Source organism: Mobula birostris, chromosome 1 (genome assembly GCF_030028105.1).
Source record: "Mobula birostris isolate sMobBir1 chromosome 1, sMobBir1.hap1, whole genome shotgun sequence".
NCBI lineage: Eukaryota > Metazoa > Chordata > Chondrichthyes > Myliobatiformes > Myliobatidae > Mobula > Mobula birostris.
Window position 1 is genome coordinate 12458664 of NC_092370.1, and position 21813 is coordinate 12480476.

The 21813-nt window shown below is 44.9% G+C and overlaps 1 protein-coding gene across 4 annotated transcripts in view; it reads left to right on the forward strand.

Moving 5' to 3' along the window:
- The window catches only part of stac (SH3 and cysteine rich domain), a 180082-nt gene that overhangs the window by 151987 nt on the left and 6282 nt on the right, over positions 1-21813 (forward strand). For 2 of the 4 annotated variants that reach the window (XM_072252503.1, XM_072252527.1), the window contains 2 exons: positions 87-221; positions 16417-19367. In XM_072252503.1, the coding sequence (XP_072108604.1) occupies positions 87-221; positions 16417-16515 (234 nt within the window). In that variant the 3' untranslated portion in view covers positions 16516-19367. Of the gene's footprint in view, positions 1-86; positions 222-6604; positions 6683-16416; positions 19368-21813 lie in introns of those variants that run through there. The other 2 variants (XM_072252510.1, XM_072252518.1) reach the window with 2 other exon arrangements.

The window sequence follows — 21813 nt, forward strand, 5'->3', positions numbered from 1 at the left end:
TTTTATAGAACTGAAACATTGCCTCTTGGCTCTTGTACACCTCTTCTCTAGTGATCTTCACTACTTTGCTCTTTTCCATTTGCCAGGGTAAAATTGCTGACAGAGTTGGATATTTCCCTGCAACATTTGTTCAGAGGGCGATGGTGGGTGAGAAAGTCTTCAGATGCACAAAATCGTTCACAAGCCTGCAAGAAGGACAGATAGATGTAAAGGAAAACCAGGTAATCAACAATACTTCCCTCATGTCTATTTGAAGTTAACTACATAACAATGGAAAAAAGTAACTTTTATTTATTGAGATACAACGTGGAGTAGGCCCTTCCAGCCCTTCGAGTTGTGCCGTCCAGCAACTCCCAGTTTAACCCTAACCTAATCATGGGACAATTTACAATGTCCAATTAACCTGCAATTGTTATGTCTTTGGACTCTGGGAGGAAACTGGAGCACCTGGAGGAAACCCACAAAGTGACAGGGAAAACGTACAAACTCCTTACAGACAGCTGCAGGAATTGAACCCGGGTTGCCGGTACTGTAAAGCATTGCCTCCAATTAACATCTCAATAAATGTTAATTCAGCATTTTAACACTTGCTTTGGAGTAGCAGTGTTAGAGTTCTGTTACATTTGATTTTTATATTTATTTTATCTACAAAATGCGCAATGTAATTTTGGGTGCATGTTTACATGAAATTTATTTAAAACTGATGTGTAAGAATTTCTACTGTGAACTGGTGGTGAGTCTCTAAAATTCTCTTACCTTGAGGGTTGTCATGGCTAGGTGCTTGGGGATGTTTAGTGGGGGTGTAGATGAATTGTTGTAAGATTGGAGATTGGAAAACGAGCACAGAAGAGGAGATATGAGATAGAACAGCCATGATTGCATTGGCAAGGCAACCAGTTGCTCTGTTCATGCTCCTCTCTCTTCTTGTGGGTCTGTCTGCTGATAGCTCCAAATATAACTAACTCATCATGATTGGAGGTCAGTGGGAATATTACCCACCTGGTCTCCCAATGCACCCATACACGGCTGAGTGTTTCTTCCACTTCCATGGTAAGTAAACAAGGGGAAATCTTCAGTCCACATCAGTTTTTTTTGAGGAAGTTCTGTAATCCCCGGTCTTTCCAATGTATCCAAAAATGGAAATGGGCCCTTTGGACCAACTTATCTGTACCTTGGCAGATACCTACAGCATCTAAATCTTTTCTCTCTATGTACACCGCATGTTTCGTTATGCCCTGTATCTAATAAAGTGGCCGCTGGGTGTACGTTCATGGTCTTCTGCTGCTGTAGCCCATCCACTTCAAGGTTCGACACGTAGTGTGCTTGGAGATGCTCTTCCGCACACCACAGTTGTAATGTGTGGTTATTTGAGTTACTGTCGCCTACCTGTCAACTTGAACCAGTCTGGCCATTCTCCTCTGACCACTCTCATTAACAAGACATTTTCGCCCACAGGATTGCCGCTAGTGGATATTTTCTTGTTTCTCCCACCATTCTCTGTAAACTCTGTTGTGTGTGAAAATCCCAGGAGATCAGCAGTTTCTGAGATAATCAAAATACCCCGCATGGCACCAACAATCATTCTATGGTCAAAGTCACTTAGATCACATTTCTTCCTCTTTCATCTTAAACCTGTAAGCTTTTGTTTTAGTTTGCTCACGATTGTTTAATGCCATTTCCAGTACACAAGTGTAAGGGAGAACTAAGTAATTATTAACACATGAGGTTCTGTAGATGCTAGAAATCCAAAGCAACACACACAAAATGCTGGAGGAACTCAGCAGATTGATTGAAAAACTCAGCATCATTGAAAATGAATAAAGAGTCGACGTTTCGGTGGGTGGGTGTGTTGATCGGCCTTACTGCTTGGGGAAAGTGTTTTTGAGTCTGGTGGTCTTGGCACGTAGCCTCTTCCCTGAAGTGAGTGGGACAAACCATCCATGAGCAGGGAGGGTGGGATCCTTCATGGTGGTACTGGCCCTTTTCAGGCACCTTTTTGTTTATATGCCCTTGGTGGCAGGTAGGCTGGAGCCGTGATGCTTGGGCAATTTTGACTACTCATTGAAGAGCCTTCCTGACTGCCCCAGTGCAGTTTCCGTACCAAGCAGTGATAGGATGCTCTCTACTGTGCATCTGTAGAATGACATGACTATAGATGTACATAGTCCAACCCTTTGCAGCCTCCTCAGAAAGTAGAGACGTTGCTGAGCTTGCGTTCCTGATTGAGTAGGATGTGTTCTGGAATCACGAGAGCTTGTGTGAGATGTGCGCTCTCAGGAGTTTGAAACTGTTTGCAGTTTTCACTTCTGTACTGCTGACGTAAAGACGGGTGTGAGTTCTCCTCAAGTCAATAACCATTTCTTTTGTCTTATTAACATTGAGGAAGATGTTATTTGCCTGGCACCAGGCCTCGAGCTCTTCTCCCATCTCTCTGTGATTACTCTCGTGTTTGGCCGTGCAGTCGTTGGTGATCAGAGTGTACAACAATGGGCTCAGCACGGCCCCAAGGGGTATCCATGTTGAAATTGATGGGGAGGGAGGGGCGGTTGTACATCCTGACTATCTGGGATGTTTTGGTTAAGAAGTCCAACACTCAGTTGAACAGTAGTGTACTTAGAAACATAGAAAACCTACAGCACAATACAAGCCCTTCGGCCCACAAAGTTGTGCCGAACAAGTCCCTACCTTAGAAATTACTAGGGCTACCCATGGTTCTCTATTTTCCTAAGCTCCATGTACCTATCCAAAAGTCTCTTAAAAGACCCTATTGTATCCACCTCCACCACCGTTGCCGGCAGCCCATTCTACACACTCACCACTCTCTGTGTAAAAAACTTACCCCTGATATCTCCTCTGTACCTAATCCCAAGCACCTTAAATCTGTGCCCTCTTGTGGCAGCCATTTTAGCCCTGGGAAAAAGCCTCTGACTATCCACTCAATCAATGCCTCTCATCATCTTATACGCCTCTATCAGGTCACCTCTCATCGTCTGTCACTCCAAGGAGAAAAGGCCAAATTCATTCAACCTATTCTCGTAAGGCATGCTCCCCAATCCAGGCAACATCCTTGTAAATTTCCTTTGCACCCTTTCTATGGTTTCCACATCCTTCCTGTAGTGATGTGACCAGAACTGAGCACAGTACTCCAAGTAGGGTCTGACCAGGGTTCTATATAGCTGTAACATTACTTCTCGGCTCCGAAAGTTAATTCCACGATTAACGAAGGCCAATGCACCATACGCTTTCTTAACCACAGAGTCAAACTGCACAGCAGCTTTGAGTGTCCTATGGACTCGGACCCCAAGATCCTTCTGATCCTCCACACTGCCAAGAGTCTTGCTGTTAATACTATATTCTGCCATCATATTTAGCCTACCAAAATGAACCACCTCACACTTATCTGGGTTGAACTCCATTTGTCACTTCTCAGCCCAGTTTTACATCCTATTAATGTCCCACTGTAACCTTTGACAGCCCTCCACACTATCCACAACAGCCTCAACCTTTGTGTCGTCAGCAAACTTACTAAACCATCCCTCCACATCCTCATCCAGGTCATTTATAAAAATCACAAAGAGTTGGGGTCCCAGAACAGATCCCTGAAGCACACCACTGGTCACCGACCTCCATGCAGAATATGACCTGTCTACAACCACTCTTTGCCTTCTGTGGGCGAGCCAGTTCTGGATCCACAAAGCAATGTCCCCTTGGATTCCATGCCTCTTTACTTTCTCAATAAGCCTTGCATGGGGACATGGGGACAATCTTAGATAGAGACATGGAAGGTTATGTGGGATGCAAGAGTTAGATTGATTGTGGAGTAGGTTTATATATGCAGCACAACATGCGGTGCTGTACTGTTCTGTGTAACTCAGAGCTTCACCATGGTTTATGACCTGGATGTTCTCTTTGAAGAGGCAGCACAAGATAAATTCTATATGAACATCACATGTCACAGATGCTGCAGTTCTCCTCAATGTTCCCAACATTTTTTTATTTAAAATAAATTCTAACATTTTTCATAGGTCAGAAATAAGTGCAAGCAACTTTCCACTGACCACAAATTCTTATTCAAAATACACAAAAGTATTAAGACCATAGGAGCAGAATTAAGCCATTAAACCCTTCAAGTCTGCTGTGCCATTCAATCATTGTCTGATTTAGTTTCCCTCTCAATTCCATAGATTTTTAAAAAATATATACAGAATTCCCTGGATGGTGGTAAAGTCAGATACATTAGAGACATTTGAGAATCTTTACATTGGCACAGAGATGAAAGAAAAATGGGGGGCTATATGGGAGGGGATGGTTGGATGGATCTTGGAGAAGGTTAACAGGTGGGCACAGCAAAGGCCTGTACTATGCTGTACTCTTTAAATTCTATGTCTCCATACAACAATCAAATTGAATTGACTTTTTTCTTACATCCTTCACATACATGAGGAATAAAAATCTTTACATTGTGTCTCCGTCTAAATGTGCAATGTGCAATTTACAGTAATTTTTAATAAATAGTATGTACAACAGGATAGTCAATATAGCACAGAAATACAATTGTCTCAGTGAATTAATCAGTCTGATGGCCTGGTGGAAGAAGCTGTCCCGGAGCCTGTTGGTCTTGGCTTTTATGCTGCGATACCGTTTCCTGGATGGTAGCAGCTGGAACAGATTGTGGTTGGGGTAACTCGGGTCCCCCATGATCCTTCGGCCCTTTTTTACACACCTGTCTCTGTAAGTGTCCTGAATCACGGGAAGTTCACATCTACAGATGTGCTGGGCTGTCCGCACCACTCTCTGCAGAGTCCTGTGATTAAGGGAAGTACAGTTCCCATACCAGGCAGTGATGCAGCCAGTCAGGATGCTCTCAATTGTGCCCCTGCAGAAAATCCTTAGCATATGGGGACTCATGCCAAACTTCTTCAAGAGTCTGAGGTGAAAGAGGTGATGATGTGCTTTTTTTACCACACAGCTGGTGTGTACAGACCACGTGAGATCCTCGGTGATGTTTATGCCGAAGAACTTAATGTTCACCCTCTCAACCCCAGATCCGTTGATGTCAATAGGGGTTCACCTGTCTTCATTCCTCCTGTAGTCCACAACCAGCTTCTTTGTTTTCGTGACGTTGAGGAAGAGGTTGTTTTCTTGACACCACTGTGTCAGGATGATGACTCCTTCTCTGTAAACTGCCTCATTATTATTTGTGATTAGGCCAATCAGTGTAGTGTCATCAGCAAATTTAATTAGCAGATTGGAGCTGTGGGTGGCAACACAGTCAAGGGTATACAGAGAGTAAAGGAGGGGTACAGCCCTGAGGGGCACCTGTGTTGTGGGACAGAGGGGCAGAGGTGAGGGAGCCCACTCTTACCACCTGCTGGTGATCTGACAGGAAGTCCAGGATCCAGCTACACAAGGCAGGGTGAAGGCTGAGGTCTCTGAGCTTCTTGTCAAGTCTGGAGGGAATTATGGTGTTGAGTACTGAACTGTAGTCCAAGAACAGCATTCTCACATAAGCATGCTTCTTCTCCAGATGTGTAAGGATGGTGTGTAGAGCTATGGCTATTGTGTCATCTGTCGATCGGTTGTGTTGGTAGGCGAATTGTAGGGGGTCCAGTCTGTGTGGTAGAAAGCTGCAGATGTAGTCCTTGACCAGCCTCTCAGCATTTGTTTACTATTGAGGTGAGTGTGACAGGACGCCAGTCGTTCAGGCATGTTACCTTGGTCTTTTTAGGTACAGGGACATTGGTGGATGTTTTGAAGCAGGCAGGCACTCTACATTGGGAGAGGGAGAGAGTAAAAATGTCTGTAAATACACTTGCTAGTTGTGTCACACAATCCTGAGTACCCGCTTCGGGGTGCCGTCCAGTTCCGCAGCCTTGCGACCGTCCACTCTTTGGAAACACCTGCGTACTTCAGCCTCAGAGATGACTAAGTTGCGGGTCACTTCGGGGACTCAGTGTTGGTGACGTCGAACTGAGCGTAAAAAAAAACTTAGCTGACCTGGGAGAGGCAGTGATGTTGGCAGCACTATTGTGCTTAGCTTTGAAGTCTGCAATGCAGCTGAAAGCCTATGCTGTGGGTAAAAGCTTTTCCAGGACCCTAAATTCATAAGGCATAGGAACAAAAGTTTGTCATTTAGCCCACCAAATCTGCTCCGCCATCCAATCATGGCTGATTTATTTTCCCTTTCAATCCCATTCCCCTGCCTTCTCACTGTAACTTTTGCTGCCATGACTGACCAAGAACATATTAACCTCTGCTTTAAATAGATCCGAATGCTTGGCTCCCACAGCCGTCTGTGGCAATGAATTCCACAGATTCACCACCCTGTGGCTAATGGAATTTCTTCTCATCTCTGCTCTAAAGGGACATCCCTCTATTCTGAGGCTGTTCCCTCCGGTTCCAGACTCCCCCTCTAATGAAGGCGACTTCTTAAAGAGCAGAGAAGCAAACTTTGGCTGTGTAGTCTGGTTGGTCAGGGAGAGAAGTTGAATCGGTGTTGTAACAACAGGACTTGAGCAGTTTGAATAGTAGATGTGCTTCTTTCTTCAGGAAGTTACTGTTTGAGCGGTGCGGCTAAAACCAATCTGTGATTTTATCATTCTAGCTCCTAACATGTTCGTAGGCTGGCTTTGAAATCCAAAGTTAATTTGCCCCAAACGCAGAATGCCAGGGGAGCTCGGCAGGTCAGTCAGCATTGATGGAAATGAATAAACAGTTGAAAGGAAGAGGGGAAAAACCAGAATACGAAGGAGAAGGAGAAGGTGCTAGGTGAAGCCAGGTAGGTGGCTGGGGGGGTGTGGGGGGCTGTTGGGATGAAGGGAAAAGCAAGGGGAGGGTGATAGGTGGAAAAAGTGAAGGGCAACAAAGAGGGAATCTGATAGGAGAGGAGGGTGGCCCGTGGGAGAAAAGGGAAGGAGGAACGTCACCAGGGGCAGGTGATAGACTGGTGAGGAGGAGAGAAGAGGTAAGAGGGGGGCCAGAGTGGAGAATTGAAGACGAGAGGAGGGGGGAATTACGAGAAGTTGGAGAAATGGATGTTCAGGTTGGAGACTACCCACACAGGATATGAAGTGTTCCTCCTCCAAGATCTGGAATGGCCTCATCGTAGCAGTAGGGGAGGCAATGGACTGACAAGTTGGATTGGGAATGGGGACTGGAATTAATGTGGTTGGCCACCGGGAAATCCTGTTTTTGCAGATGGAGCGAAGGTGCTCGACATTAATTGTTTTGAATTAATTAGCTCTTGTGTTAATTAGGCATCCCGTGTTCTTTCATTCCCGTAGTTAATGAGAATTAGTTACTGCAACCCCCGTGGTTTAACTCTGCATCACAAACTGCTCTGCTGGACCACCCTGAAGCCTGAGGACCCTAGGGGTTGTGGCAACTCCGTCTCAAAGACAAAGCAGTCATAGAGCACTGCAGCACAGGAAAAAGCACTTTGATAATGATGATAGGTACTCCATTAATCCCAAAGGAAATTACAGTCTCACAGAAGCATTACAAATGCACAGATATAAATATTAGAAGAGAAGTAGAAAGAATAATAAATAAGTTACCACAAACAGTCTAACAGGAGGAGAGGGGTCACCACTTCCCTGGCTACAGGTTGACTCATTATAGAGCCGAGTGGCGGAGGGTAAGAATGACCTCATATCGTGTTCTTTGGAGCAGTGCAGCTGTTTTAGTCTGTTGCTAAAAGTGCTCCTCTGTTCAGCCAAGGTGGCATGCAGAGGGTGAGAAACATTGTCCAGAATTGCCAGGATTTTCCGTAGGGTCCTTTGTTCTGCCACAGCCTCCAGTGTGTCCAGTTCGACTCCTGTAACAGAGCCCGCCTTCCTAATCAGTTTATTGAACTTGTTGGCATCACCCGTGTTGATGCCATTGCCCCAGCACACCCACCGCATAGAAGATTGTACTGGCAACAACAGACTGGTAGAACATGTGAAGGAGAGGCCTGCGTACTCCAAAGGACCTCAGTCTCCTCAGGAAGTAGAGGCAACTCTGGCCCTTCTTGGACACAGCCTCTGTGTCTGTGCTCCACTCAAGTCTGTTGTCCAGGTGCACCCCAAGCTACTTGTAGGTCCTCACCACATCCACATCCTCACCATCAATAGTGACAGGGAGTAATGCAGGCTTAGTCTTCTAATAGTCTAAAGTCCATTAGCATCTCCTTTGTCTTACTGATCTTGAGTTGCAGATGATTCAGCTTGCATAATTGGACAAAGTCCTCCATCCTCCTGTCCTCCCATTATACACCCAACTGTTGCTGAATCATCAGAGAATTTCTGCAGATGACATGACTCAGTGTTGTATCTAAAGTCTGGAGTATACAGGGTAAACAGGAAGGGAGCCAATACAGTTCCCTGTGAGGCCCCAGTGCTGCTTATAGCCATGTCTGACACACAGCTGTGAAGCTGCACAAACTGTGGTCTGCCAGTCAGGTAGTCCATTATCCAATGGAAGTGCCAACCTATATTGAATGGAGCTTCTCCCCCAGCAATGAGGGCTGTATGGTATTGAAGGCACTTGAGAAATCAAAAAAACTGATCCTCACAGTGCTGCCCTGCTTATCGAAATGGGAGTAGGTTCTGTTCAGCAGGTAGATGACAGCAACATCGACTCTAATGTGCTCCTGGTAGGCAAACTGCAGGGGATCCAGGGCTGATCTGACCAGGGGTCAGAGGTGAGCCAGGACCAGCCTCTCCAGGGTCTTCATGATCTGTGAGATAAGGGCCATTATGACCACAAGGTGATCATTCAAGACTTTAGGCTGGCCCTTCTTGGGACCACACATGATGTTTTTCACACAGTCGGGCCCTTTCCAGGCTGAGAATCGGATTGAAAATGCACTGGAGAGCTCCACATATCTGCTCAGCACACTCCTTCAGGGGCTTTGGGTTCCCACCATCCGGTCCCAGTGCTTCGCCGTGTCGGAGTTTCCCGAGAGCCCGTCTCACTTGCTCAGGAGTGAAGCTGAGTCCATGATGACTGAGGAGTTGGAGGCTGGGAGAGGTGAAGGTAGGGACAATAGCAGTTGGTGTGTGGAGGTGTGGATGGCAGATGAAGGCCAAGGAAGGGATGTAGACGGTGTTGTTCATCCGCATGTTGAATTGGAAGGGGGAGGAGGGAGGGGGGAGGCATTGGTGCTGAGGGAGGACTGGATGCCCCTGCACCTGGGCTGGTGTGCTGAGTGGGGGGGGGGGGAGTGAACAGGAGGGCAATCGTCAAACCTATTGAAGAATTGGTTTAACTCATTAGTCAATTCATTGCTGCATTCTGAATCTCTACAGCCAGGCTGATGAAGCCAGTGATGTTCTTCATCCCTGTCCATACCTCCCATGAGCTGCCCTGCCCAGGCTTGTTCTCCAGCTCTCCCCTGTATTCCTCTTTAGCCACCTCGATCTTCTCCTTTAGCTCCCTCTGCACACGCTTCTCCCTGTCTTCTGATCTAAGGGCTCTCTTTCTGTGGTGGAGAACACCCTTTTGATCACTGGTGACCCGTGGTTTGTTGTTAGGGAAGCAGCAAGCAGTTGTTGGTGGTATTACAGTATCCACACAAAAGCTGATGTAGCCAGTGATGCAATCCGTAAGTCTGTTAATGTCCTCCCCATATGGTTCACAAAGCATATTCCAGTTAGCCTCAAAGTAGCCCTTCAAGGCCTTGATGGCCTCTGGAGACCATTTCTTTACTATCTCAGTGATAGCTAGCTATTGCTGTTCTTTGGTTCATCTAGTTTATGCTGAACTATCACTCTATCTAGGGCTTTTGACACACACCTGGACCTTAGGCCTCCATACCCCTCCCATACATGTACTCACCCATCTGCATCCACCTCTTCCACTGACAGCTCGTTCCACACTGGCACCACCCTTTGAGTGAAGAAGCTCTCCCTCAGGTTCCCCTTAAATATTTCACCTTTCACCCTAAACCTATGACCTCTATGTTCAAGCTTCACCCAACCTCAGTGGAAAATGCCTACTTGCATTTACACCATCTACTGAACACCTCTCATAATCTTGTATACCTCCATCAAATCCCTACTCATTTTCCTACACTTCAGTGAATGAAGTCCAACCTAGTCAACCTTTCCTATTAAACTTCAAGATAGGACTAGCAAAACATGGTGACGCTTTGCGGGTAGCTTACAAAATTTTAAAATATATTTCTTCTGAACTATTCTCATTGCCCATAATTTCCCTTAAGGTAATCTACTGAATCGTTTTAACGAACCAGTGATTTCACAACCTTTTGAAGGATTCGGTGGACTTAACTCTCAGGAATGCAGATACATTACATTTAAACAGACGGAGGTACATCGCCATGGCCAGAAGAGGTGGGGACAGGGGGACTCCAAGCCAGACTGACACAATAAGGTGTTAGGCTTCCTTTACCCAGCATCATGTTAGCAAATGTACAGTCGCGAGAGAACAAGATTGAGGACCTAAGGGCAAGATCGCTGTGTCAGAGGGAAATGACGAATTGCTGTGTTCATTTTTCACGGAGACGTGGCTCACTCTGGACAAGCTGGGTACGTCGGTAAGACCCGATGGATTCTCAATCCGCCAGATAGATCAGCTTCTGATTTGAAGACGGCAAAAGGTGGGGGTTTGTGTTCAATGACTCAACTCCTTGTAGTGCTTGGACGTAACGGTCTTGTTGTATTCTTGTTCCCCTGACCTGGAACATCTAATGGTGATGTGCTGATTGTTCTACTTACTAGGAGAGTTCTGCTCCGTGATCCTGACCCCAGCTTACACACTGCCAAAGGCTGGTGTTGAGCAAGCCCAGTTATCATCAATCTATAACCTGCAGCATCAGGGGTGGCAAAATACTTGACCACAACTATACCACAATTAGGAATGCCAACTGTTCCGTCCCTAGAGTATTGATCAGGAAATCTGCTTGTTTGGCTGTCCTGCTTGTACCTGTATAGAGGCAGAGGCTAAACAGTAGGACTTCAGGACAACCAAGAGACAACCATAGAGGCAGAGGATTGCCTTGTGCCCGTGAACTGGGCAGTGTTTAATGACTCACCAGAGGATCTGTTTGTCAGGGACTTTAGGAAAACTGTCATCAATGGGTGCGGCCACGCAGAATCACTCGGAGTCCTCCCCAACCAGAAGCCCTGAATGAACCAAGGGACCCACAGTCTGCCGAGGGCCAGATCAATGGTGTTCAGGTCTGGCAACCAAGTAAAATACAAGAAGGTCAGGTACAACTCCTGGAAAGCCGTCTTACATGCAAAATGGCGATGGCGGAAGGATGTTCAACAACTGTGACAGGGCTTGAATGTTATCACCGCCTACAAAGTGAAACCAAGCGGTGTAGGTGACAACAAGGCTTTACTCCCAGGTGAGCTCACTGTGTTTCATGCTCACCTTGACCATCAAAAGATGGGGGCATCTTCACGATCTCCCAGAGCCCCCGATGACCCTGTGGTTTCAGTCTCTGAGGCTGATGTGAGAGCATCCTTTCCGGAGGCTGAACCCACGGAAGGCATCTGGCCCAGACAGGGTACCTTGCCAAGTACTAAAGGCCAGGTAGCTGATCAGCCAGCTGGAGTGTGGAACGGGCTGCTGGTGGTGGTGGTGGAGGTGGAAATGATAGGGTCTTTTAAGAGACTCCTGGATGGCTACCTGGAGCTTAGTAAAATAGAGGGCTATGGGTAAAGCCTAGGTAGTTCTAAGATAAGCACATGTTTGGCACAGATTTGTGGGCCAAAGGGCCTGTATTGTGCTGTAGGTTTTCCATGTTTCTATATCTTTAACCTCTTGCTTCGGCCGTCTGAGGTACCAACCTGCTTCAAGCAGGTGTCTAAGAAGAACGTGGTAACCTGCCTCAATGATTATCATCCACTGTAATGAAGTGCTTTGGGAGGTTGCCGATAAGATGTATCAACTGCTGCTTGAGGAGCGGCTTGGATCCACTCCAATTTGCCTACTGCCGCAACAGGTCAACAGCAGATGCCATTTCATTGGTTCTTCACTCAACCCTGGAATATCTGGACAGTGAAGGTGCATACATCAGGATGCTCTTTTTGACTACAGTGCAACATTCAATACTATGATCCCCTCAGAACTAATCAATAACCATCAAGACCTAGGCCTCACTACCTCCTTGTGCATTAGATCCTTCATTTCCTCGGTTAGAGACCCCAGTCAGTTCAGCATGTCCTCCACAATCTCTGTCAACACGGGTGCACCACAAGGCTGTGTGCTTGGCCCCCTGCTCTACTCGCTTCACACTTATGACTGTGTGGCTCAGCACAGCTCCAATGCTGTACTCAAGTTTGCTGATGACACCACTGCCGTTGGCTGAACCTAAGGTGGTGATGAATCAGTATAGAGGAGGGAGTTTGAAAATCTTCCTGAGTGGTGTCACAGCAACCCCTCACTAAAAGTCAGCAAGACCAGGGAGCTGATTATTGACTTCAGGAAGAAACCAGAGGCCCATGAGCCAGTCCTCACTGGGGGATCTCAGGTGGAGAGGGTCAGCAACTTTGAATTCCTCGGTGTTATAATTTCGGAGGATCTGACCTGCATCCAGCTTGTAAGTGCCATTACGAAGAAAGCACAGCAGCACCTCTACTTCCTTAGGAGTTTGCAGAGGTTTAGCATGTCATCTAAACATTTGACAAACTTCTTTAGTGTTGGAGGAAGAGTGTATTGACTGGTTGCATCATGGCCTGGCGTGGAAACACCAATGTCCTTGGATGGAAAATCCCACAAACGGTAGTGGATACAGTCCAGTCCATCATGGATAAAGCCTTCCATACCACTGAGCTTATCTTCATAGAACGCTGTTGGGGGAAAGCAGCATCCATCATCAAGGACCCCCACCACCCAGGCCATGCTGTCTTCTTGCTGCTGCCATCAGAAAGAAGGTATTGGAGCCTGAGGACTCACACCATCAGGGTCAGGAACGGTTGTTAGGCCTCTTGAAGCTGAAATTCCTTCACTCATCCCAGCCCTGAGCTGTTCCCACAGCCTATGGACTCACCTTCATCTCATCTGATGTTCTCGATATTGAATGCTTATTTATTATTATTGTTATTTTCTTTTTTTTTCTTTTTGTATTTGCACAGTTTGTTGTCGTTCGCACATTGGTTATTTGTCCATCTCCTTATGTGTAGTCTTTCATTCACCCTTTCGTTTCGTTGTATTTACCTTGAAAGCCTGCACAAAAATAAAGCTCATTGTTGTATATGTATTTGATAATAAATTTACTTTGGATTGTGAACTTTAGACCATAAGACAAAGGAGCAGAAGTCGGCCATTCGGCCCATTGAGTCTGCTCCGCCATTTTATCATGAGCTGATCCATTCTCCCATTTAGTCCCACTCCCCCACCTTCTCACCATAACCTTTGATGCCCTGGCTACTCAGATACCTATCGATCTCTGCCTTAAATACACCCAATGACTTGGCCTCCACTACCGCCCGTGGCAACAAATTCCATAGATTCACCACCCTCTGACTAAAAAAATGTCTTCACATCTCTGTTCTGAATGGGCGCCCTTCAATCCTTAAGTCATGCCCTCTCGTACTAGACTCCCCTATCATGAGAAACAACTTTGCCACATCCACTCTGTCCATGCCTTTTAACATTCGAAATGTTTCTATGAGGTCCCCCCTCATTCTTCTAAACTCCAAGGAATACAGTCCAAGAGCGGACAAACGTTCCTCATATGTTAACCCTCTCATTCCCGGAATCATTCTAGTGAATCTCTGTACCCTTTCCAACGTCAGCACATCCTTTCTTAAATAAGGAGACCAAAACTGCCCACAGTACTCCAAGTGAGATCTCACCAGCGCCTTATAGAGCCTCAACATCACATCCCTGCTCCTATACTCTATTCCTCTAGAAATGAATGCCAACATTGCATTCGCCTTCTTCACTACCGAGTTTAACTCAAGTCCTGGAACCATCTTTGTAAATTTAATCTGCACTCTTTCAATCTTATTGATATCTTTCCTGTTGGTCAGGGGTTCCCTACCTTTTTAATGCCATGGACCAATACTATTAAGCCAGGTGTCTGTGGACCCTGGGGTGGGAACCCCTGCTATAGGTAGATGACCTGAACTGCACACAATACTTCCAATTAGGCTTAATCAATATTGTATACAGCTCTAACATAACATCCCTACTCCTGTTCTCAATGTCTGATTTATGAAGGTCCACGTGCCAAGATCTCCTTACGACCCTATCTACCTGTGATGCCAGTTTGAGTTTTTCCAGCATTTGCTGTTTTTGCTTCAGACGCTGGAATCTGTGGTTTTATTTGTTCTTCCTGTTGCACCAACGTGCTTGATGTGTTGTAAGTGAACTCATCAATTAAGTTACTGAAATTGTTAAGCAGCATTCTTTAGAACCAGTAGATTGGCAGAAGCAAGATCAGGTAACCCTGTTGTGGTCTCACTCCATCCTCCTGCCACCCCAATAGGAATAGGGTTCCCCTGGTCCTCACCTACCACCCCACCAGCCTCCAGGTCCAACATATTATTCTCCGTAACTTCCGCCACCTCCAACGGGATCCCACAACTAAGCACATCTCTCCCTCCCCCCCCCCCCCGCATTCCACAGGGATCGCTCCCTACGCAACTCCCTTGTCCATTCGTCCCCCCCATCCCTCCCCACTGATCTCCCTCCTGGCACTTATACGTGTAAGCGGAACAAGTGCTACACATGCCCTTACACTTCCTCCCTTACCACCATTCAGGGTCCCAAACAGTCCTTCCAGGTGAGACAACACTTCACCTGTGAGTCGACTGGGGTGATATACTGCGTCTGGTGCTCCCGATGTGGCCTTTTATATATTGGCGAGACCCGACGCAGACTGGGAGACCGCTTTGCTGAACATCTACGCTCTGTCCGCCAGAGAAAGCAGGATCTCCCAGTGGCCACACATTTTAATTCCACATCCCATTCCCATTCTGACATGTCTATCCACGGCCTCCTCTACTGTAAAGATGAAGCCACACTCAGGTTGGAGGAACAACACCTTATATTCTGTCTGGGTAGCCTCCAACCTGATGGCATGAACATCGACTTCTCTAACTTCCGCTAAGGCCCCACCTCCCCCTCGTACCCCATCTGTTACTTATTTTTATACACACATTCTTTCTCTCACTCTCCTTTTTCTCCCTCTGTCCCTCTGAATATACCTCTTGCCCATCCTCTGGGTCCCCCCCCCCCTTGTCTTTCTTCCTGGACCTTCTGTCCCATGATCCTCTCATATCCCTTTTGCCTATCACCTGTCCAGCTCTTGGCTCCATCCCTCCCCCTCCTGTCTTCTCCTATCATTTTGGATCTCCCCCTCCCCCTCTCACTTTCAAATCCCTTACTCACTCTTCCTTCAGTTAGTCCTGACGAAGGGTCTCGGCCTGAAACGTCGACTGTACCTCTTCCTAGAGATGCTGCCTGGCCTGCTGCATTCACCAGCAACTTTGATGTGTGTTACTTGAATTTCCAGCATCTGCAGAATTCCTGTTGTTTGTGGTCAAAATTAAGAAAGTTTTGAAGACAGTGTATAATTGTCAATGGGTCCCAATGGAGAAAGATTTTCTTATACTCTTGTGAAATATACACCCAACAGCTCGTTATTACAAATATCTAATCAGCCAATCATCTGGCAACAATTCAAGGTATAAATGCATGCAGACATGGTCAAGAGGTTCAGTTGTTGTTCAGACCAAACATCAGAATTGGGAAGAAATGTGGTTGAAGTGATTTTGACTGTGGAATGATTGCTTGTGCCAGACCAACAGTCTGAGTATCTAAGAAAGTGCCGATCTACTGGGACTTTCACACACAACAGTCTCTAGAGTTTACCAAGATTGGTGTGGAATTGGTGTGAAGAATAGAAAAAAACATCCAGTGAGTGGCATTTCTGTGGGCGAAAACACCTCGTTATTGAGAGAGGTCAGAGGAGAATGGTTGGACTGCTTCAAGCTGACAAGAAGGTGACAGTAATTCAAATAGCTATGTGTCGCAACATTGGTGTGCAGAAGAACTGCACAACACTTCAAACCTTAACGTAGATGGGCTACTGTGGCAGAAGCCCACAAGCATGCAGAAATACAGTCAGTGGCCACCTTACATGAGGTCTCATGCACCCAATAAAGTGACCACTAGAAATTTTATAGTGAAAGGAATTCTGGCTTCTTCCCCCTTCCTTTCCAGTCCTGATGAAGAGTCTCAGCCCAAAATATAGACGGTTTATTCCTCTTCATAAATGCTGCCTGGCCTGCTGAGTTTCTCCAGCATTTTGTCACGTTACTCAGGATTTCCAGCTTCTGCAGAATCTTTTGTGTTTAAGATTTGGAAGTATCTTTTGTTTCTGGAGAATTGCTGCGAATGTTTACGTTGCTGCATGAATATGATATTAACCTTTTAAATGTTAATCTTTATCCGTAGATCTGTGTGGACAAAGGTGAAGAGAATAATGGCTTCATTAAGGTGCACAGTGGGAAGAAGATCGGCTTTGTACCACTTGATATCTTGGTCAAAATATGATATCACACTGTGTCCGCACATTGAAGGTGATGTAACTTAAAGTGGTATTGGCTGTTCCTGTCTCATATCTTCAACTAAGATGGACCTTGTTGTGGTCCCTTGCAGCGAGTCAGAATATCAAAGCGGCACACTGAAGCGATGAGGAAGTTCGGAGATGTTTCTTAAAGCCAGATAGGCTGAAAATTTGAGGATATTTCTTCCTATATGAGAGGCAATTTGGTATTATCTGTAGCTGTGCATTTGGGGTTTCTTGTATCCTGCCCCTGTAATTCCTAATGATGATGTGGACAGTTTAAATCCCTTTGCACATTATTAGGCATCCAAATAGAAAGTAGTCAGTCCAAGTTCAAGTTTATTGTCATTCAACCGTATACACGTATACCACCAAATGTAACAATGTTCCTCTGGACCAGTGTGTGCAATACAGTGCACATACAGTAACTCACATATAGAACACATAAGGTGATACTATCAAAAATAAACTAACAGTAAGGTGCATGTACGGCACCTGTTAAAAATTAAACAGTATAACATTACTGGGGCTCCACACATGATGAGACTTTCATATGTGGTGGCAGGAAATTCAGCAGATGGATTATTTTTTCACCCTACCTGTGTATTGATGCAGTTTGAGTTTTCGGGTATATTTTCAGATAATTCCTGTTCCTGCATCAGAGATACTGGGTTTCTCATTCTGAGTCCAATATATATATGTTCTCAGCTCAACTAAGCTGTTGTTTAGCCCCAAAATCTTTGACCTTTGTAGTGCCTGCACAGTCTTTAGGATTACACACCCATTTGGAATACGACTATTTAGAACTTTGAATATTCATATCCTGCAGTGCAATATCCGATTATAGCCAAGGAAAAGCAAGTAATCTGCTCACCTGAGTGTGAATTGTATTTACTACCAAAGTAGGGATTTTGACATTTATTCAAAGAGTTTTATTTATTCTTTATTTATTTAGTGATACGGTGTGCAGTAGGCCCTTCCCTGGTTATTTCTCCCCCACCTCCCACCTTTCTTTTCCCACTCCCGTCTGGCTCCCCTCTCACCGCTTTTCATCTCGTCACCTGCCCACACCTCCCTCGAGTGCCCCTCCTGCTTCCCTCCCTCCCATGGTTCACTGCCTTCATTCTGTTTATTTATTTATTGAGATGCAGCACAGAGTAGGCCATCTGGGCTCCTGAGCCAGGCCAGCCCAGCAACCCCCGACAAACCTGACTTAACGGTAACCTAATGACCGGACAATTTACAATGACCATTAACCTACCTGATACATATTTGGACTGTGGGAGGAAACTGGAGCACCCGGGGAAAACCCACCCATTCATCGGGGAGGAAATACAGAGACTTCTTACAAAACGGCGCCAGAATTGAACTCCAAACTCTGGAATGCCCCGAGCTACAATAGCGTGGCATTAACCGCTACGCTACCATGGCGCCCGAATTGAATAGAATCTACTTTGCGCAGATTGAAGACAAAGGGTAAAGGATTAGGTAAAGGTAGCCCGTAACCAGAAATGGACCCTGGCAGGAACCTACCAAATAAACGCTTCATAAAGGCTGAAACAGTCTACGAAACAACATACATTTGTTGCTGGATCTGTGCATATTTTGAAATGATAATGAGGCATTAAGACAGAAGCAAATCCTTAAAATGTTAATTAATTCCAAAATAGCTTTAAAGACCATAAGACCACAAGATATAGTAGCAGATTTATGGCATTTGGTCCATTGAGTCTGTTCCATCAGTCCATCTGATTTATTATCCCTCTCAACCCGTTTCTCCTCGTGATCTTTGATGCCCCTACTAATCAAGAACTTATCAACCTCCACTTTATGGTCTGACATTTAACTGCCCTGGGTCACTCTCTCTAAACCCTAATCTGACTCCTAAGTACCTTCTCTGTCCCCAACATCATCCCGACAAACTTAAAAAACAACTAAATCTGAGCCGTGACCTCAACAGAGACTGCAGTTCACTGCCAACTTGACTGGGGTCGTACCCCACTCAGTGTAGATTCTTTGCCCTTACTATTTTCTTTCTTTTCAATATTTTTATTGATATTATGTAAATTACATGAATACAAATACAAAATTCATAAGGATTCAGGTAAATAATACAAATTACATTACATTTAAATCACAGTAATATGATCACAGTATCCCATATTCCAAAATAGTCATGTATAAAAAAAGATTGAATTATGAAATGAAATAGAATAAAATAATTGTATTTTATTAGAAAAGATCTACCCCCACTACCAAAATGAGCTGGTTGGTAAAAAAAAGAAGAAAAAAGAGATACCTTACCATATGATATAATAATAATAATGGCTCAGATCCATACTTTAATAACAGTTCAAAGATTGTGAAAATAATTCAGAAAGGGTCCCCATATCATTAGAAAATCGTGTTTAGAATCAGAAATGGAACAACGAATCTTCTCTAGATCAAGGCATAACATAACATCAGATAGCTGTTGAACATGAGTGGGCGGGGCAGCCTCCTTCCACTTGAGCAAGATCATCCTCCTGGCCATAAGAGACATAAAAGCCAATACCTGCAAATTAGATGGTTTCAATTTTGTAGTATTATCCTCAACAATACCAAACATGGCAGTCAAAGAATTGGGCTTAAAACTAACATTGAAAAGTACAGAAAAAGTTTGAAATACATCTTTCCAGAATTTTTCAACGCTCGGACATGTCCAAAGCATATGAATTAGTGTGGCCACTCCATCAGTACATCTATCACAGTAAGGGGAAATACCTGCGTAGAAATGGGAAAGCTTATCTTTAGACATATGAACTGTATGTACCACTTTGAATTGTAATAAAGAATGATGAGCACATAATGATGAAGGATTAATCAATTTTAAAATCATCTTCCAGCTCTCATCAGATATAAAAATCTGTAAATCTTTTTCCTAATCTCCTTTAATTTTATCTAAAGAGGCCATTTTCAGTCCCAACAGTAGACGATAAATGTAAGATATTGAATCATTATCAAAGGGTTTCAGATTAAAAGTTGTATCTATTATATTCTTATCTGGACTTGTAGGAAATCTAAGTAATTGAGATCTTAAAAAATCTCTAATCTGTAAGTATCGAAAAAAGTGAGTGTTGGAAAGGTTAAATTTTGTTGAAAGTTGCACAAAAGAAGAGAGATTCCCTCCATCAAACAAATCCTGAAATCGTTTAATACCCAATCTATCCCATTCTTTAAAAGATGAGTCAATTAAAGATGGTTTGAAAAAACAATTAGAAAATATGGGACTTGAGAGGGAGAATCTCAATAAACCAAAATGTTTTCTAAACTGTAACCAAATCCTCAATGTATGCTGCCCTTACTATTTTCTACAGTCCATGAGGCCATCAGACATAGGGGCTGATTTAGGCCATTTGGCCCATTGAATCTTCACCACTAATCCATCATGGCTGATTTATTATCCCTCTCAACCCCATTCCCCTGACTTCTTCTCGTAACATATGACACCCTTACTTATCAAGAACCGGTCAACCTCTGCTTTAACATTACCAGTGTCTTTGCTTCCACAGCCAGCTGGGGCAATGAATTCCACAGATTCACCACCCTCTGGCTAAAGAAATTCTTGTTCATCTCTGTTCTAAAGGGACGTCCTTTTATTTTGAGACTGTGCCCTCTGGTCCTAGAATCCCCCACTATAGGAAACATCCTCTACATGCCCACTCTGACTAGGCCTTTCAATATTTGATAGTTTTCAATGAGACCTTCCCTCCATTCTTCTAAATTCCAGTGAGCCCAGGCCCAAAGCCATCAAATGCTCTTCATATGTTAACGCTTTCATTCCTGGGATCTTTCTCCTGAGCTTCCTCAGGGCTCTCTCCAATGCCAGTGAATCCTTCTTTCCAATGGTTGCTGAACCACCTGGAGCAAAATGGAGACGCAGGAGGCTGCGGACACTGGAGTGTGGAACAGGCAACTGACCAGTGGAGGAACTCAGCAGGTCAAATGGCATCTGTGGAGTGAAGAGGATGGCTGGCCTCTCAGAAGGCCCGATTCATCAGCTGACTGTGGAAGGCACCTCATATTTCTGACGGCTACTTTCTTGCTGATATAAGAGGTTTAACATGCTTGCTTCCATAACTAGTTAATTCATGAGGTTCTCAAAGATGTGGTTAGTGCTGAAATCCTTTTTACAGTGAGCTGCTGCCACATAGATACAAGTTTTTGTTCTACCTTCTAACTCATTTCAAGAGGACTAGAATATAAAAGCAAGGATGTAATGCTGAGTCTTTTTAAGACATTAGTCAGGCTGCACTTGAAGTTTTGTGAGCATTTTGGGGCCCTTTATCTAACAAAGAATGTGCTGCTGTTGGAGAGGGTCCAGAGGAGGTTCATGAGAAAGAAAGGCATGAGGAATGTCTGATGGCTCTGGTAGCACCGCCTTTCGAAGATGCCCTGGAGGGTTGAGGAGACTGGTGCCCGTTGTTGGAACATAAATTGGAATGTAAGCTTCGTGCTCAGTGCCCCGATAACTGAAGGCAGTGCCTCACGTTCCTATGCTGTATCAGTTTATCGTACTTTGGTTCCCAGGTGAGGTGCTGTTCAGCAACCTTACGCCGGGCCTTGATCTGACAGTGCCAACCGCCAAGGGTCAGAGTCAGGCGCAATATCACCAGTATATCTTGTGAAACTTGTTAACGTTGTGGCAGCAGTACAGCGAAATATGCGACACTGTAGGGAAAAAACTGTGAATTACAGTAAAATGTATCAAATAGTTAAATAATTAGTGCAGAAACATAAATTTAAAAAAAAGTGAGGTAGTGTCCATGGGTTCGATGTCCATTTAGGAATCGGATGGCAGAGGGGAAGAAGCTGTTCCTGAATCGCTGAGTGTGTGCCTTCAGGCTTCTGTACCTCCTACCTGATGGTAACAATGAGAAGAGGACACGTCCTGGGTGCTGGGGGTCCTTAATAATGACGCCACCTTTTTGAGGTACCGCTCCTTGAAGATGTCCAGGATACTATGGAGGCTAGTACCCATGATGGAGCTGATTAATTTTACCACTCTCTGCAGCTTACTTTGATCCTGTGCACTACCCCCCCCACCACCACCCACCACCACCATACCAGACGGTGATGCAGTCAGTCAGAATGCTCTCTGTAGAAATTTTCAAGTGTTTCAGGTGACAAACCAAATTTCCTCAAACCCCTAATGAAATATAACCACTGTCTCGCCTTCTTTATAGTTGTATCAATATGCTGGGATCAGGTTATGTTCTCAGAGATATTAAGAACCAGGGACTGGA